Genomic DNA, 17362 nt, shown 5'->3' on the forward strand with positions numbered 1-17362 from the left:
TGAGATGGTAGCCTGAGTCAAAATCAGGAGTCAGATGCTTAACCAGCTGAGCCACCCAGGTGCTCTAAACTCTGTACTTTTATATTGCCAAAGATGATCAAGTACACCTTTTGTTTTGCTTTCCTCGTTAAGACTACTATGCTTTGTAAGTTGGCTCTAAAAGTTGAGAACCAGGGGGTGGGGAGTTGGGTGAGCCTGGTGGTGGGTATTATGGAGGGCACATATCGCATGGAGCACTGGGTGTGGTGCATAAACAATAAATTCTGGAACACTGAAAAGAAAAAATAACAAAGTAAAAGTTGAGACCAATAAAGAGTGTATTTACATTATTAGGACTAAATAAAGGGGTGCCTGGGTGGCTAGTCGATTAAGCATCAGACTCTAAATTTACACTCACGGCGTGATCTCAGGGTCATGAGGTCAAACCCCGCATCAGGCTCCATACTAGGCAGGAAACCTGCTTAAGATTTTCTCATCTCGGGCGCCTGGGTGGCTCGGTGGGTAAGCCGCTGCCTTCGGCTCAGGTCATGATCTCAGGGTCCTGGGATCGAGTCCCGCATCGGGCTCTCTGCTCAGCAGGAGCCTGCTTCCTCCTCTCTCTCTCTGCCTGCCTCTCTGCCTACTTGTGATCTCTCTCTGTCAAATAAATAAATAAAATCTTTAAAAAAAAAAAAAAGATTTTCTCATCTCCCTTTGCCTGTCACCCTGCTCAAGTGTGAGCATGCATTCTTACTCTCTCTAAATAAATAAATGAAAATCTTCTTTTAAAAAAAACGAATTCATTAGAGGGCCAGATTTACATTTTTGTCTATAGCTGTTTGCTAGGGATTCCTTAGATAAGTTTAATTTTTCTGCTCTTGAACAATTTTTTGTTTTCCTGAAGTTCTTTCCCCTACCCCCCCCCCTTTTTGTATTGTATTGCCTACCTTCATTATGGTCTAAAAATTTGTCATTTTATACTAAGTCTTTGAGTTCCACTTTTTTCTTAGGTACCTTCATTCCAGAGCGTCTGTCCTCTCGCTCATCTAACTGGTTGCTCTCTAGATCTGCTTCAAGACTGTCATTCCAGGACTTAACTCCTCCCCTGAGTTTGCTCTGCATTTTCTGGATCCCACTGTCTTCTCAGTATATTCTCATTCTGTTATCACATCATGAAGAAACTTAAAAAGTATGAGTACTTAGAAATCTAAAGATACCCTTTTACTTGATACTTTGGATAGGTACAAAATTCTAAGTTGAATTTTTCTCAAAACTTTGAAGACATGGGTTCATTATCTTGAAGCTTCTAATGTTTATGCTGAGGAGTTGGTTGCCCATGTGATTCTTATTCCATTATAGAATACGAGGGATTTATTTTTCTGGAGGGTTTTAGGATTTTCTGTGTGTTTCTGTGTGTTTTTTTTACTGTGGTAAACTTCAAAAAAAAAAGATGCTATTTAGTCACTTTCGGGCCAAATACTTTGTGCACTTCTTAAATTTGAAAATTCGTGTTTTTAGTGTGGGAAATTCTCTTTAAATTATTTCTTTAAAATTTTTTTCTCTTTTGGAAATTAAATTCCTGCTTTTATTTTCTCCTCATTTTTGTCTGATCTTATTCTTCTTTGGCATATTTTATTGACTTGACTTTTGCCTCTCCCCCGTTTTTTGTTTTTTTTTTAAGATTTTATTTATTTATTTGACAGAGAGAGATATCACAAGTAGGCAGAGGCAGGCAGAGAGAGATGAGAAAGCAGTCTCCCTGCTGAGCAGAGAGCCGGATGCGGGGCTCGATCCCAGAACCCTGGGATCATGACCTGAGCTGAATGCAGAGGCTTAACCCACTGAGCCACCCAGGTGCCCCTCCCCCATTTTTGTTTTTGGTTTCCTTTTTTAAATGAATTTAAGTTTTTAAAATTATATTTTAAAAATGTCTGCAAGGTCTTTCTTGGTCTGTTTATGTATCTTGTTTTGTGGATATAATATTTCAAATTTGTCAAAAGAATATAATTACAGGATTTTTTTTTCTTTTTAAAGAATTATATTTTGTGTCCTAATTGATGGTTTTCCAGAGTCAGTTTTTGTTTTTTGTTTTTTTGTTTTTCCCTTTTATTTGCAGGCTCTTTTCAAAAATGTTTGTAAACATGTGAGTTCCTCATTTAAGAAAAGTCAGTAAAGAGGCTTACCTGGAATTGTGTGGGCCAAGCTTTGCTGTGGGCATGTTTTATTTTAAATAAAGCAGACAAGGACCTGCAGGTGGCCTTGAAATTAGAAGCAGATCTGGAGGTTCTTACCCTCCCAATAGCTATCTAAGATTCTCCCCAGATAATTTTCCGAGTTCCTTGTTCTTAAAACATTTGAAAAAAATTTCTTTAAAGTAGGCTCCATGCCCAAAATGAGCCTTGAACTCCTGACCCGGAGAGCAGGAGTCTTACACTCTACTGACTGAGTCAGGGAACCACCCCAAAACGTTTGAATTTTTAGAAAATGCGTGGCCGTCTCATTTGCAAACCCTTGTTTTCTATTGAACATCCTTTGTAGTCTTCTTTGCTCCTCACTTCTCACAGTCTTGGATGCCCCTCTTTGTTCATTTCATCCAGGTTAAGTATCTCCAGATTGTTGATTCCCAAGTGGGTATCTCCAGCCAGGGCTTTGCATCTGAATTCCTAATTCTCCTCCAGCTGCTTATTCTACTTTTTTTTTTTTTTTGGATATGTAATAAATTAAACTTGTCTAAAACATAACTACTAACAATTTTTTCTTCCATTCTGTTTTTCCTACAGTCTTCCTCATTTTAGTTAACAGCACAGCACCACCTTTCCAGTTGATCAGGCCAGAAACTTAATGCTGTTCTTTCTTTGAAACTTAAGGCCATTCTTCCTTGCCTCTGTCTTTGCTTTCCTCTTTGTCTTTCTTCTTTTACCTTCCTTCTTCCCTCCACCTTTAGCAAATTCTGTCTGCTTCTACCTTCAGAGTATATTTAAATTCACTGTTTCTCATTGCCTCTCCCTCTACCCTAGGTTAAGCCATCATCCATGACTTACCTGGATTATTGGAATAGTGTCCTTACTGGTCTGTCTGCTTTCAAACTTGTCCTCCTACAGTTTGTTCCACACAGTAGCAAGTGATCCTTTTTTTTTTTTTTTTAATAAACATATAATGTATTATTAGTCCCAGGTGTACAAGGTCTGTGAATCGCCAGGTTTGCACACTTTTCTGAGATTAAGAGTCTCTTGTGTTTTGTCTCCCTCCTGATCCCATCTTGTTTCATTTATTCTTTTCCTACCCCCCAAACCCCCAACGTTGTATCTCCACTTCCTCATATCAGGGAGATCGTATGATAGCTGTCTTTCTCCGATTGGCAAGTGATCCTTTTAAACTGTAAGTGAGATCATGCTGCTCCCCTTCTCAGAACCTACTGGTGCTCCCCATTACACTCCAACTAAAAGTAAGATTCCTCCCTGATCTTATCACCTATTAGCCTTTTCCTTCCCTCCATTTGCTTCTCCTTGATATCCCCCGGACATACTTGCTGTATTTCTCTTTCAGAGCGTTCAAAGAAGAGCATGTCTGAGATGCTTTCACCCTTTCCCTGGAATATTTTTTTCCATAGGTCCACATAACTCACTCAAAAGTTGTCTTCGTGAAGCCTTCCCTAGCCCCCTACTCCTTTACCCACTCTTCTAAATCTTTATTTTTGCCACAGCACTTCTTATGTTATACGTATTTTGTGTTTTCATAGTTTAGATATTTTTATCCCCTCAGATCATCAATACAAAACATGTTCTGCTTTACATACATTTTGAGGGCTTTTTTTGTTTGTTTTTGAGCTCCCGTCTCCTTCCCCTCCCCACCAGAGTACAAGTTCTCTGACCAGGGATTTATGTGTTACTCATTGCTGTGATTGAGTGGCTAAAACAGTGCCTGACATATAGTAGGAGCTCACTGAATCCTTTTGTCTTTTTTTTTTTTTTAAAGATTTTATTTTTTTGTTTGAGACCAAGCACAAGCGGAGAGCAGAAGCAGAAGGAGAGGGAGAAGCAGACTCCCCACTGAGCAGGGAGCCCGATGTAGGGCTGGATCTCAGGACTCTGGGATCATGACCTGAGCTGAAGGCAGATGTTTCACCAACTGAGCCATCCACACATCCCTACCAGGCTCCCCTAAATCCTTTTGTCTTAATGAATGTGTCAGTCGGCCTTGCATCTATCTCAGTTGCAGCTTTCCCAGCATCTCATTTTGGCTTTTCTGCTCTGCCTCACAGGCAGTATTTGTCCATATATTTTCTGTTTTCCAGAGATTGTTGAAAACTCATCTATGATCCCCTTCCTAATTCACACCTCTAAATCAGTGATCTGCTTTTTCTGATGATATAATTTTTTGTGTACTGGAATCATTTATTGCTACTACACTCTGTATGTATTTGACTTAAATATGTCTACGCTGTTACTGGTATGTAAGAATGTGTAAAAATAGGATTCTAAGGATAGAGATAAAAATATTTCTAAAATATTTGGTTATTTGGCTATTTTCTTCCTGTACCTTAGTGGGTAATGTTAGAAACCCAGTTTGGAGTCACTGTTGTATGTATTAGGAGATTGTAATTTTTAAGTTCTTTACTTCATTTTTATGGACTATGCAGAATGAGGTGTGTATACATATGCTCAGTGTGTCCTGCTGGACTGGAAGCTTTTTGTGAAGGAGTCTTAATAAAGAGAGGAGTTTTTGTATTCAGAAAAATGAAAATCTCCCTTTGGTTCTGTCCCTTGCCTTCCTCGGAGATAAGCACTTCACTTAAAACAGTTTGGTGTAGGGGCACTGGGTGACTCAGTTGGTTAAGCATCTGCCTTCAGCTCAGGTCATGATCCATGATCCCAGGGCCCTGGGATCAGTCTCTGCATCGGGCTCTCTGCTTGGCGGGGAGCCTGCTTCTCCTCTCCCTTTCTATCAAATAAATAAATAAAATCTTAAAAAAAGACCAGTTTGGTGTATATCTGTAGTCTCCTTGGCATTTTTTTTATATGTATGTACATGTATGTCCGTTCTCTGTAAAGTACAATTATATGTATATTTATATGCACCTACCATATATGTACATATAAAATAGCATCACATGAATTTCTCTGTGACATGTTTTATTTCACTTAATATGTAATGGAGAAAAGTATAATGGCGTGATTATTAGTATGGACTGAGGGAGTCCGACTGCTTCAGTGTTATTAATCCAGGCTATGCCACTTACTAAGTGACCTTAACCTTTTTGTACTCCGATTTCCTTAAAATATGTAATTGTCTTCTGCTGATAGATATTTACATTGGAATCCATGAAGGGATCTTTTTCTGCATTCTAATGTTGGGCTGGGTATAGAGGGTGATGACAGAAACCAAATGAGTTTTTTTGTAGCCTTGTTGTTACTCATCTGCTGCTAAGACTCCAGTCCTGCTTTTCTCTTTGATGTGTTGTTTGCTGCCCTCTAGTGAACCTGCTGGTTTTCAGGTGGCTTTTGGCTGAGGATGTGCTGCTCCTTCTTATGGTTTATGCTGTAGATGTCTTGTCTGGCAGCTAGGGCTCTTAATTCTATATGAATCCAAAGCCTTGTAAATTTTGAAAAATATTTTTTTCTAAAGATCTTAAAAAATCAGGTTAAATTTATAGATACAGTGGAGTAGTGAATAAAGATTCTTTTGTAAGTTTCAGCAGTTTTTCTTTTTCCTGTTACTATAAACATCTATTTAACTGGGAAACCAAAAAAAACAAACAAAAAAAAATTCATTATAAGAATTCTTCTGTAGGGCTGTTGGGAGTCATGTCCCCCATCTTACATGCTTATACTTTGCAGCTTTTTTGCAGCTAGTAAACCAAAGTAAAAATGACCTTTCTTTAACTAAAGCCATGGAAAGAGACCTTTCATGAAAATTCATGAACCGGAAGACTTTAATATTGTTAAGATGGTGCTCCTTGGGGCGGCTGGGTGTCTTAGTGGGTTAAGCCTCTACCTTTGGTTCAGGTCATGATCCCGGGGTCCTGGGATTGAGCTTTGCATTGGGCTCTCTGCTCAGCGGCAGGGGGCTACTTCCCCTTACCCCTCTGCCTGCTTCTCTGCCTACTTGTGATCTCTCTCTCAAATAAAAAAAAATATTTAAAAAGATAAAAAAGATGGTGGTCCTCTCCAAATTGATTTATGAGTTCAACTCAGTCCATGTTGAAATCCTTCTGGGGCTTTCACAGAAATTGGCAAAGTGATCCTAAGATACATATAGAAATGAAAAGGACCTGGAATAGCCAAAACCACTGAAAAAGAAAATTAGAGGACTTAAATTTTCTAACTGCAAAACTTCCTACAAAGCTATAATTGACTGGTACTAGCATAAGGATATACAGACAGATCTGTAAAATCAAATTGAGCATCTGGTAATAAACCAACACGTTTATCTTAAGTTTTGTTTTTGTTTTTGTTTTTGTTTTTTTACATTTTATTTATTTATTTGACAGTGAGAGACACAGCGAGAGAGAGAACACAAGCAGGGAGAGTGGGAGAGGGAAAAGTAAGGCTTCCCTCAGAGCAAGGAGCCTGATGCGGGTCTCAGTTCAAGGACCCTGGGATCATAACCGAGCCAAAGGCAGACGCTTAACGACTGAGCCACCGAGGTGCCCTGATTAAGTTGGTTTTCAGTAAGGTTGCCAAGACAGTTCAGTGGGGAATAGATTGGCTTTTCAGCAAAAAGCATTGGACAACTGAATATCCACATGCAGAGAATGAAGTTGGACCCTCACTTTACATAAACTAAAAAATGGATCAAAGGCTTACGTGTAAGAGCTAATTTCATAAAACTCTTAGGGAAGAAATAGGTGTAAACCTAAATGAGCTTGGATTAGGCAATGGTTTCTTAGATTATGAGACCAAAAGCACAAGCATCCAAAGAAAAAGATAATTTAGGGGTGCCTGGGTTGCTCAGTCCTTGGGTATCTGTTTTTGGCTCAGGTCATGATCCCGGGATCCTGGGATGAGTCCCACATCAGGTTCCCTGCTCAGCGGGAAGCCTGCTACTCCCTCTCCCACTTCTTTTACTTGTGATTCCTCTCTCGTGCTCTGTCCTATGTCAAGTAAAAAAATTTTTTAAAAATTAAAAAAAAATAAAGATAAATAGGACATTAAATTAAAAATTTGGTGTTTCAGAGTATACTCTAAAAATTAAAAGATAACTCTCACTGTGGAGAAAATCACTTACCTAATAATAGTCTATCACTGAACAAGGTCAAGTCCTCATTTCTCTTATCTGTAAATTCCTAACATACCGTATCCATGCAGCAGAATTGCATTATTTCCATGTATTTTAAAAGAGATTTGTCTGTGATTGTGGGTCCAGTTATCCCCCTACCCTTCCCCTAGAAAGGAAGTGCTAAATAACAGCTGTATACTATTTTCAAGGGTAAATGAAACTCTGGGTTCTAGATAAAACAATTTAAAAATAATAGAAGCCTGAAAATTATGGTTTAATAGATGAAGGGACAAAAAGTCCATTAAATTTCACATCATATCCAGGTATAAGGTACTTAATGTCATTTTATTAATTTTTACTTCAGATCTTCAGTGCTTCTTGTCATGTGAGGTAAATAATAGAAAATTCTTTGTGTCCACTTGTCTGCTTTCAGCCAATCAGAAGCCAGAATTATTTCTTATGCAATAATAGGGTTTATTGTTTGGAGAGGAGCATTAAGTAGGACTTACAGGATATAGGGGGCTTCATATTAATTAAGGCTTCTTAGTTGTAGCAAAGAGAACATTGGTCTGGCTTGTTTAGCATTTTCAAATTTAGTTTGCGTTCTGACTCCAGAAATGTACAATCCTATCTTTTTACTTGTAGGTTTTAAAATGTTACTAACTCTTAATACTTTTTAAATTAGAAGCCTTAATCACTGTTTTTATTTTTGATGAGACAATTTAATGGGCTGTGAAGGAAAAGTTATGAAATATTAAGAGGGAGAGAGAATTTTGAGAAAATGTCTTCAAGGTTTCCATCACCATCTTTACCGATTTTCTTCTCACCTGGGCCAATTGACTTAGGTTCTGTAACAAGTTCTTGTTCACTGAATGAGCTAGACAATATTTCCCATCTTTTAAGGAAAATATCAACTGATATCAATGAAATTAAGGGAATGAAAGCCGCAATTTTGACAGTAGAAGCAAATCTTTTTGATCTAAATGTTAGAGTGTCACAGAATGAAGCAAAAATTTCATCTTTGGAGGTTAAAATGAATGAATGTTCAACATCAACATCTGAGTGCAATAAACAGTTCGAAGATCTTCAAGAAGAAGTAGATTTTGAATCACAGTCAAGGACTACTGATGTAAAAATAATTGGCTTCCTTAGAAACATTGAGAAAGGTAAATGTTTAGTATTTGATATCTTCTAGGTAACTCACCCTTGGATCTGTGTCTTTTTATGTGACTTGATTAGTTCACATATGGAGGCAGCAAGTCACAAAACCTGAATTTCTGATGTATCTCTAATGACAAATTTGGAGTCCACGTGATTAACTTAGAAGCTTAGAAATTACCATAATTCTCTTTAGTGGATCTCTTTAAAATTATGTTTTAAAGGGAGAGGTGAACAAAGAGAAGCAAAACTTGAAATGGGAGAGAATGGTCCTCTTTCATGTATCTGTTTCATCAAAGTATTTTTAAAATGTGTAATTCTTTCATTATTCATTGTATTAAAGAGACCTATTGTAGTATTAGAATTGAAAGAGCTTCTTCCAGTAATCCTAATATGTGTTAGTTTTCCAAGCTGTCTTACAGGAGTACAACCTGACCAAATGACTCCTTCATTTCAGATCAGTTCATTGGGATTTACTGTGTTTTTACCACGATAATTTGCAAGGATTAACCTTTTTTGACATACCATTTAAGAGTAATGTATTTTTTTTTTATCTTTTTATTTTTTATTTTTATTTATTTTTTTTTTAAGATTTATTTATTTATTTGACAGAGAGAGATTACAAGTAGGCAGAGAGGCAGGCAGAGAGAGAGAGGAGGAAGCAGGCTCCCTGCTGAGCAGAGAGCCCGATGCGGGACTCGATCCCAGGACCCTGAGATCATGACCTGAGCCGAAGGCAGCGGCTTAACCCACTGAGCCACCCAGGCGCCCTATCTTTTTATTTTTTTAAGGATTTTATTTATTTATTTGACAGGCAGATCACAAGTAGGCAGAGAGGCAGGCAAAGAGATAAAGAAGGAGAAGCAGGCTCCCGGCCGAGCAGAGAGCCCGATGTGGGGCTCGATCCCAGGACCCTGGGATCATGACCTGCGCTGAAGGCAGAGGCTTTAACCCACTGAGCCACCCAGGCGCCCCAATATAACATATTTTAAAAGAAAATAATTGATAGAATTTTGAATTGAGCATTTAAAATTGAAAACCCCAGGTACCTTGGTTGGCTCAGTTGGTTAAGCATGTGACTCTAGATTTGGGGGTCATATGTTTAGCCCCACATTGTATGTAGAGATTACTTAAAATTAAAATTTTAAAAATAAAGTTGAAAAACCCCTTTTAATGAAACATGGCATTTGATTGCCAGCTAATGTACTGAGTGAGCAAAGGCTGTTCTCATGGAACTACTAGTAATAAGTACACTAAAAATTAGTATTCTGGCATCCTCCTAACATTTCAGTATTTGGAACCCTATCAGTCACATCCCTTTCTGCACTGTACCGTACCACTTTTGTTTTACTTTTTAAGATTTTTTTTAAAAGATTTATTTTGGAGAGCGAGATAGCAGGAGAGGGACAGAGAGAATCCCAAGCCGACTCTGCACTGAGTGCAAAGCCTGATTTGGGGCTTGATCCCATGACCCTGAGATGATGACCTGAGCTGAAACCAAGAGTTGGAGATTTAACCGACTGTGCTGAGGTGTCCCTACTTTTTAAAAGTTTATTCTAAACTGAAGTGTAGGTGACAGTATTATATTAGTTTTAGGTGTGTATAGTTATTCAACATTTATATACACATTATGAAGTTCTCACGCTGAGTATAGTTTACCATCTGTTACCATACAAAGTAATTATTTTTAAAGATTTTATTTATTTATTTGACAGAGATAGCAAGAGGGAACATAAGGGTGGGTGGGAAAGGAAAAGCAGGACTCTTTCTGAGCAGAGACCCTGATGCAGGGCTTGGTCCTAGGACCCTGGGATCATGGACTGAGCTACCCAGGCGCTCCCCCCATATGAAGTTATTAAAATATTTTACTACATTCCCTATGCTGTGCTTTACATCTCTGACTATAACCAGAAGTTTGTTCCTCTTAGTTCTCTTAATCTATTTGCTCCTCTCCACTGCAACCACTAGTTCTCTGTATTTATGAGTCTGTTTTTGTCTTGTGTTCATTTTTATTATTTTTTAGATGCCACATATCAGTAGAAATAACATGATACTTGTTTTTCTCTTCTTTCATAGTAGCATAGTACCCTGCCTCTAAGTTGATCTGTGTTGTTGCAAATGGCAAGATTTTATTCTTTTTATGGTTGAGTAATACTCCTTGTGTGTATCATATCTTTATTCATCTCTCAGTGCACACTGAGATTGCTTCTGTATCTTGGTTATTATAATTAATACCATAGTAGACATAAGGGTGTGTATATCTTTTAAAATTTGTGTTTTAATTTTCTTGGAGCAAATACCCAGAAGTGGAATTACTGGATCCTATGGTATTCTATTTTAACTTTTTTAGTAACTTCCTTATTGTTTTCCAGGTGGCTGCATCAACTTATGTTCCCAAAAACAGTGCATAAGAGTTCCCTTTTCTTGTTAAGAAAGACTTAATTAAAATTCTTGCCAAGACTTGTTTTTTTTTTTGTATTAGGGATACTAGCCATTTTTACAGGTGTGAAGTGATACCTCATTATGGTAATTTGCAGTTTAAAAAATATTTATTTGAGAGCGAGCAAGCGCAAGCATAAGTTGGGGAAGGGCCAGAGGGGGAAGGAGCTTTAGCCTTCCTGCTGAGCAGGAAGCCTTACCTGGAGCTTTATCCCAAGACTACAAAATCATGACCTAAGCTGAAGTCAGACACTTTATCGACTGAGCCACCCAAGGCCATTAATTTGAATTTTTTTAAATTAATTAATTAATTTATTTATTTTTTGAATTTTTTGATGAATAAAAAATATTGAACATTTTTTCATGTGTTACCTATCTCATTCTCTTTTTAAAAATGTCAGTGGGGCGCCTGGGTGGCTCAGTCAGTTAAGCATCCGACTCTTCGTTTTGGCTCAGGTCATGATCTCAGTTAGGGTCAAGCCCGGAGTCAGGTTCTGTGCCCAGCATGGGGAGAGTGTGGAGTCTGCTTGAGATTCTTTCCTCCTTCCTCCCCCTGCTCCAGTGCTTCTCCTCTGTTTTTACCCACTACTTGCAGTGTGCGCTCTCTCTTGTTCTCTTAAATAAATAAGTAAAATCTTCAGAAATGTCGAATTTTTCAAGTCCTTTGCTCTTCCCCTTTTTTCCCCCCAAGATTATATCTATTTGAGAGTGTGTGTGTGCACGTGTGCTTGCATGAGGTTGGGGGGGGGGGGCAGCGGGAGAGGGATGAACAGAAAGATCCTAACCGGAGTCACAGACAAGACACTTAACCAACTTAGCGACCTAGGCACCCCCTCTGCCCATTTTAGATCTGATTGTGTTTGTTTGTTTGTTTGTTGTTTGTTTTTTGTTTTTTTTGTTTTTTTTTAAGTATTTTATGAGTTCTTTTTATATTTTGAATATTAATTCCTTATTGGATATATCATTTGGAAATATCTCCCTCCATTCAGTAAGTTACCTATTTATTGTATTGATGGTTTCCTTCACTATGCAGAAGTTATTTTAGTTTGCTTTCCTTTTGTTGTTCTTGCCTAAGTTGACTAATTTAGAGAAATACTGCTGAGAGTGATAGCCAAGAGTTTACTACCTGTATTTTTGTTGAGGAGTTTTATGATTTCAGGTCTTAAATTTTACATTACATTAATTCATTTTGAGTTTATTTTTGCATATGGCGTGAGAAAATGGTCCAGTTTAATTAATTCTCTCATGTAGCTGTCCATATTTTCAATACCATTTATCAAAGAGACTCTCTCCTGCTGTAGATTCCTGCCTTTCTTTTAAAGTTCTTATTTTTTTAAGTAGTCCTTATACCCAAAATGGAGCTTGAATCCACAACCCCAAGATTCAGAGTTACATGCTCTTCCTACACACCCAGCCAGGCGTCCCTCATGCCTTTTTTTTTTTTAATCATAGGTTATTCGGTTAATATGCACGTTTTAACAGTATTATTTTTTCCAGTCCATGAGCATGTTGTATCTTTTCATTTATTTGTGTCCTCTCCAGTTTCTTTTATCTCCTTTTCTTAATTTCTGTTTCTGCTACTTTGTTATTTGTGTATTTCTATACACAACATATTTCTATATTTCAATTTTGTGTCCTTCCTGCAACTTGAGTGAATTCATTTCTTCTGATAGTTTTTTGGTGGAGTCTTTAGGGGTTTTGCGTATATATGTCATCTCTGGGGGGTTTTGTTGTTGTTGTTTTGGTTTTTTCTGTTTCTTAATTTCCTTTCCAATTTGGATGCCTTTTATTTCTTGTCTGATTGCTGTGGCTGGGACTTCCAGTACTATATTGAATAAAGGTGGCGAGAATGAACATCCTTGTCTTGTTCCTGATCTTACGATGTTATGAGTATGATGTTAGCTGTGGTTTTATTATATGTGTCTTACATTATGTTGAGGTATGTTCCCTCTAAACCCGCTTTATTGAGAGTTTAAATGGGTGTTGAATTTTGTCAAATGCTCTTTCTGCGTGTATCGAAAGAATCCTCATTTTTTCTTTTTACAAAGATTTTATTTATTTATTTGACAGAGAGACACAGAGAGAGAGGGAACTCAAGCAGAGGCAGTGGGAGAGAGATAAGCAGGAAGCCCAGTGTGGGCCTCAATCCCAGGACCCTGAAATCATGACCTAAGCTGAAGGCAGACCTTAACGACTGAACCACCAAGAATTCGCAGTTCTTACTTAGCCTTTTATTTTGTTAATTTGGTGTGCCGTGTTGATTGATTTGCGGATATTGAATCATCATTGTATCTGTGGAATAAATGCCACTTGATCATGGTGAATAATTATTTTAATGCATTGTTGATAGGACTTAATTTTTTTTTTTTAATAACACTTTTTTAAAATCTGCAAGTGAGGGGTGCTTGGGTGGCTCAGTCCGTTAAGCATCTGTCTTCAGGTCAGGCAGGGAGCCTTCTTCTCCCTCTCCCTTTGCCCCTTCTTCCTGCTTATGTTCTCTCTCTCTTGCTTCCCTCAACCCCCCAGTAAAATCTTAAATAAATAAATCTGCAAGTGAGTACCTAATACCTCCTAAGCACTGTGGAGGAGGGGATGTTTGGAGAAATACGACATCCTCCCAGCCTTCATATTGAAGATAGAGAAGATCAGTTCTGTGTCACTGTTTTGTTTTAATTTGCAGTGTAACTGAGGAAGTTATGAACTTTTTAAAGACATCATAAATACTCTAGCGAATATCTTACAGGAGATTCAGATTATTTTCTTTTTAAGATTTTACTTATTTATTTGACAGTGAGTGAGAGAACACAGATGGGGAGAAGCAGACTCCCTGCTGAGCAGGGAGCCCAGTGTAGGGCTTGATTCTAGAATGTTGGGATCATGACCTGACCCAAAGGCAGATGCATAACCCACTCAACCACCCAGATGATTGTTTTCTTGCTCATGTAGGACCTAGACTCCAGACCTTTTAAATGTCATACTTATTTATAATTTTCTTTGTCTATCTAAGCTTCTAGTTTGTCTTTTGGGAATTCTATGATCAGATAACTCCGCACAGATAACTCCGCTGTGTTTCGCTTTGCAATTCTAGGGTTGGGGATGAGTTGTAATGGTGCGCGGCCAGATGGTGAAGGGAGAGTTTTCTCATTTTGATACTGCACTTGGCTGTCACCTGTCAGTTATGGCTCAAGCTCTGGGTCCACACAGCACCACCTCCTGGTTTTTCCAGCCTTTTACCTTTATTCCCAGGCTTTGTTCCAGTCCAGGAAAACTAGCTTCCAGACAAAGGGAGAACTAGGAATGCCCTGCATTGCCGTTTTTGGTTTAACTCGGAGTATAGGTTTTTCTCTTACAGACCTTTGGTCTATAAGTATTATTAAATTGCATTGTTGAAGCTAATAAATTATTTTTAAGTTAAAAACCCATAAAGATTATTTCAGGCTTCGTATTTGGGAAACACACATGCTGGGATTGTTTTTTAAGTTTAGTAAATTACGTTTTAAAATCTGTTATTCTAGGAACTCAACAGAGGCAGTTGTTATCCCGACTGCAAATTGACCCAGTAATGGCAGAAACTCTACAGATCAGTCAAGGTTGGTAATAATCGTAAATTTTCGTTGTAATCTAGCATTTTTCAGTTGCTGTTTCCATTTCTTACACTTCATTTAATGTATCTTGTATATCTTAGATCCTGCCCTAAGATGCTATATTTAGATTGTGAAAAATATTTTAGGGCCAGGAGACAAGATCTGCATTTTCTTCATGTTTTATGGTGTTTGTATTTTTCGTCTCATTCAAAAACTTTCTTGCTTTGGTGCCGTTTCACCTGAGTCTCTGGAATTTTCTGGCTGTCACTCCCCTGCTTTAGAGACAACTCAAATCCCTACCCTCTCTCCTTTCTACCCTACTTTACAATGTTTTGCCCTGCTTTACTGTCCTGTTGTCTTTTCAGCCTTATTCTCACTTATTTCACTTTAGAATCTCCTTACCAGGGCCACACCAAGAACATGTTGTTCTTAGAGCCCCCGTAGCTTAATTTTTTGCCTGCCCCCCCCCTTTGCCCAGCCTAGACATATATGCCAGGGCCTACTTCAGGACAGGGGGTGATTGCCTTACTTATCTCTGCATTCTCCACATTCTCCAGTGCCCAGCCTCTGCCAGATGCATGTACAGTCCCCAGTAAATGTTCGTTGCCTACATGAAGGGAGTCATTGGGTACCTGCGATCTTAAATTTGGAAACCTTCTTTTTTTCTGTTTCCCCTATCCCTACCCGTTGTTGGAATTTCTGGTGCCTTGACCCCTCCCTGTGGCTCTTCTACTCCTTTGGTCAGGCCTCCAGAGTCAGTAGGTATATCCCCTTACCCCACCTAGCTCTGTCTCAGAAAGAGGAACTTGTCCTCTCTCAGGGTTCCACCTAGACACCAGATCCTCCCCAGTTGTTGAAGACTGGAGTAGCCCCACACTCCTATAGTTTCAGTCTTTGCCTCTCTCCTGGCTTCTCCTTTCTTCTGTCAAAGTGTTAGATACTCTCCATCCTTGATTTTGCCCTGTCATCTCTCCACATTCCATTCTGCTTCCCACATTAGGGTATTTCAAAATGTTTGGCAGCTAGGCTCTGTGTATGTTGTATCCATTTCATTGGGACTTGCACATTCTTTTTTTGTTTCTTTAACTTTTCTTTTTTTCCATGGTGCATGTACAGTTTGAAGCATCTAGTTCTATGAGGCTTATGAGGTACTGCATGTACTGCTTTCTTGGCTTACCTCTTGTGATGGTTTTTATTTGTGAGAGCCCTCTTGTTTCTGCATATTCCTTTTATTTTTCACATACTGACTTTGTTTCATATGTATGCAACGCTCTTATTTCTCTGAGGATATTAAAGATATTTTGGGGTATTTTTTCCCCTCCCTTCTTAGTCTTATTTTCTCCAAGTTGTTTGTTTCAGTTGCTGTCTTTTGTGATAGGTTTTCCTCAGGTGTCTGAGGATCCTTGATTGTCTTATATTTATGAGTGGGAAAGCTAATTGGCATTCTGGGTTCATTAGTCAGGGTGGTGGGCTTTTGACTTCACATTTGAATATAGATTCTACAATGGAAAGTCATTTTTCTTGTCTAATACAGGAGCACCCCGAGGTTACTGTCTTTAGGCTTTTCCTCTTGCAGTGGTTCGCTTCTCCAAAGAAAGATCTTTCAAAGTAGTGGATTGGCTGCCAGTGTTCTGGGAGCTAGGTGAGGAAAAGGGGCTGGGGGAGGCACTTCAACTTCAGTTACCATGTGATGTTTGCTTAAGACCGCCTCCCTGTTTTCAAAATGGTACTTCTTTCTGTGTGGCTGGCATTCCTTGTTCCAAAGACTCTCTGTTTTGACCTTTTCAGGAGTCTTAAGCTCCACTCTTCTCCAAGGGAGAAAATAGTCAAAGGGTTATCAGGAAATCTAAATGCTTTTAAAAATTTTAATAGTATACATTTAGCTTGTTTTGTTGTAGCACTATTCTGTCAAAGACCATGATGCTTCATTTGTAGGCCTCTCCAACATTGACCAATGGGAAAGCATGTCTCCCAGTTATTCCAAAAGACTTGAATATAGATAGGTTGGGGAATGGGTGTGATAGGGATCAGAAATGAAGAAAACAGATTCTGAGTTTAAGAAGACATAATTGCTTCTGGAATGGACACTTGAACACACCTGGTTCGGCCTTGACTTCCCCTTTTTTCCAAGGTCCCCTGTGCTGCCGGTTGGTTACCCAGCCTTTGGAGAATCTTCGGATCCACACTGAATTACTTCATTATTGGCTTAAGACTTGGCTTTTGAAGATCTTAGTTTTTCACTTTGAAAATCTGGATGTCTGCTCTTAAACAGTTATTTTCTTTGTGAGTTTATCTTCCAATAAATTAACCCTTTGTTGACATTTTAGTGGGGTTTTAGGAGGAAACCAAATGCATGGATTCAGCCTGTGGTCTGTACCCAGAAGATGTCACTAACTCTCACATCTGTCTGCTTCTCTTTGACCCAGGTGATAACGTAAATCTTGCAGAGGTGACTAGTGGCTTAGTGGAATGAAAAGCTGTTTTCAGTGCCCACTTTGCTAAACTCTATAGCATATGACATGTCGTTCCCATGTTTTCTTAAGTCTTTGTTTGGCTTCCAGGACTTCATGATGTCTCTTCTGTAATTCCATGTCATTCTCCTGTAGCATCTCTTCTCCTCCTCTATTAACGCTTAAAATGATCATTTCATCGTGTGTCCTACCCTTAGCATTATTTTCATCTTTTTATATTCTCCCAAGATACAAACTGGTAGAACTGCTTTGCCTCGTAAAGGGCTGGATGGTAAGAAGGAGGGCAGCAGCCTTGGACTAAATTGTCGAGTCTACCTTTGCTAGCTGGGAGCCCTCTGAGAGTCACTGAAGAACAGCGAGTTGCATGTTGGTCAGAGGAGGGAAGTATCCTTTTCAGGCTCTTCGTGAGACGTGGCAGCGCTATATATGTGCTTTGATGGAACACTTCTTTTACCTTCAGCGCTTCTCTTATTTCTCTCTCATTTCAACTTCTAAACATCTGAGAGCCCCACA

The 17362-nt window shown here is 38.7% G+C and overlaps 1 protein-coding gene across 10 annotated transcripts in view; it reads left to right on the forward strand.

The window, feature by feature from the left end:
* The window catches only part of ZC3H14 (zinc finger CCCH-type containing 14), a gene marked incomplete at its 3' end in the record, with an annotated part of 53831 nt that overhangs the window by 25136 nt on the left and 11333 nt on the right, over window positions 1-17362 (forward strand). For 5 of the 10 annotated variants that reach the window (XM_082733875.1, XM_082733874.1, XM_082733873.1 and 2 more), the window contains exon 10: window positions 14310-14384. The exons of 4 other annotated variants lie outside the window; for them this stretch is intronic. In XM_082733875.1, coding sequence (XP_082590001.1) covers window positions 14310-14384 — 75 coding nt within the window. Of the gene's footprint in view, window positions 1-7883; window positions 8364-14309; window positions 14385-17362 lie in introns of those variants that run through there. One more of the 10 variants, XM_082733869.1, reaches the window with a different exon arrangement.

This window comes from Mustela nivalis, assembly GCF_964662115.1.
Source record: "Mustela nivalis genome assembly, chromosome: 6".
In the NCBI taxonomy this organism is placed as follows: Eukaryota; Metazoa; Chordata; class Mammalia; order Carnivora; family Mustelidae; genus Mustela; species Mustela nivalis.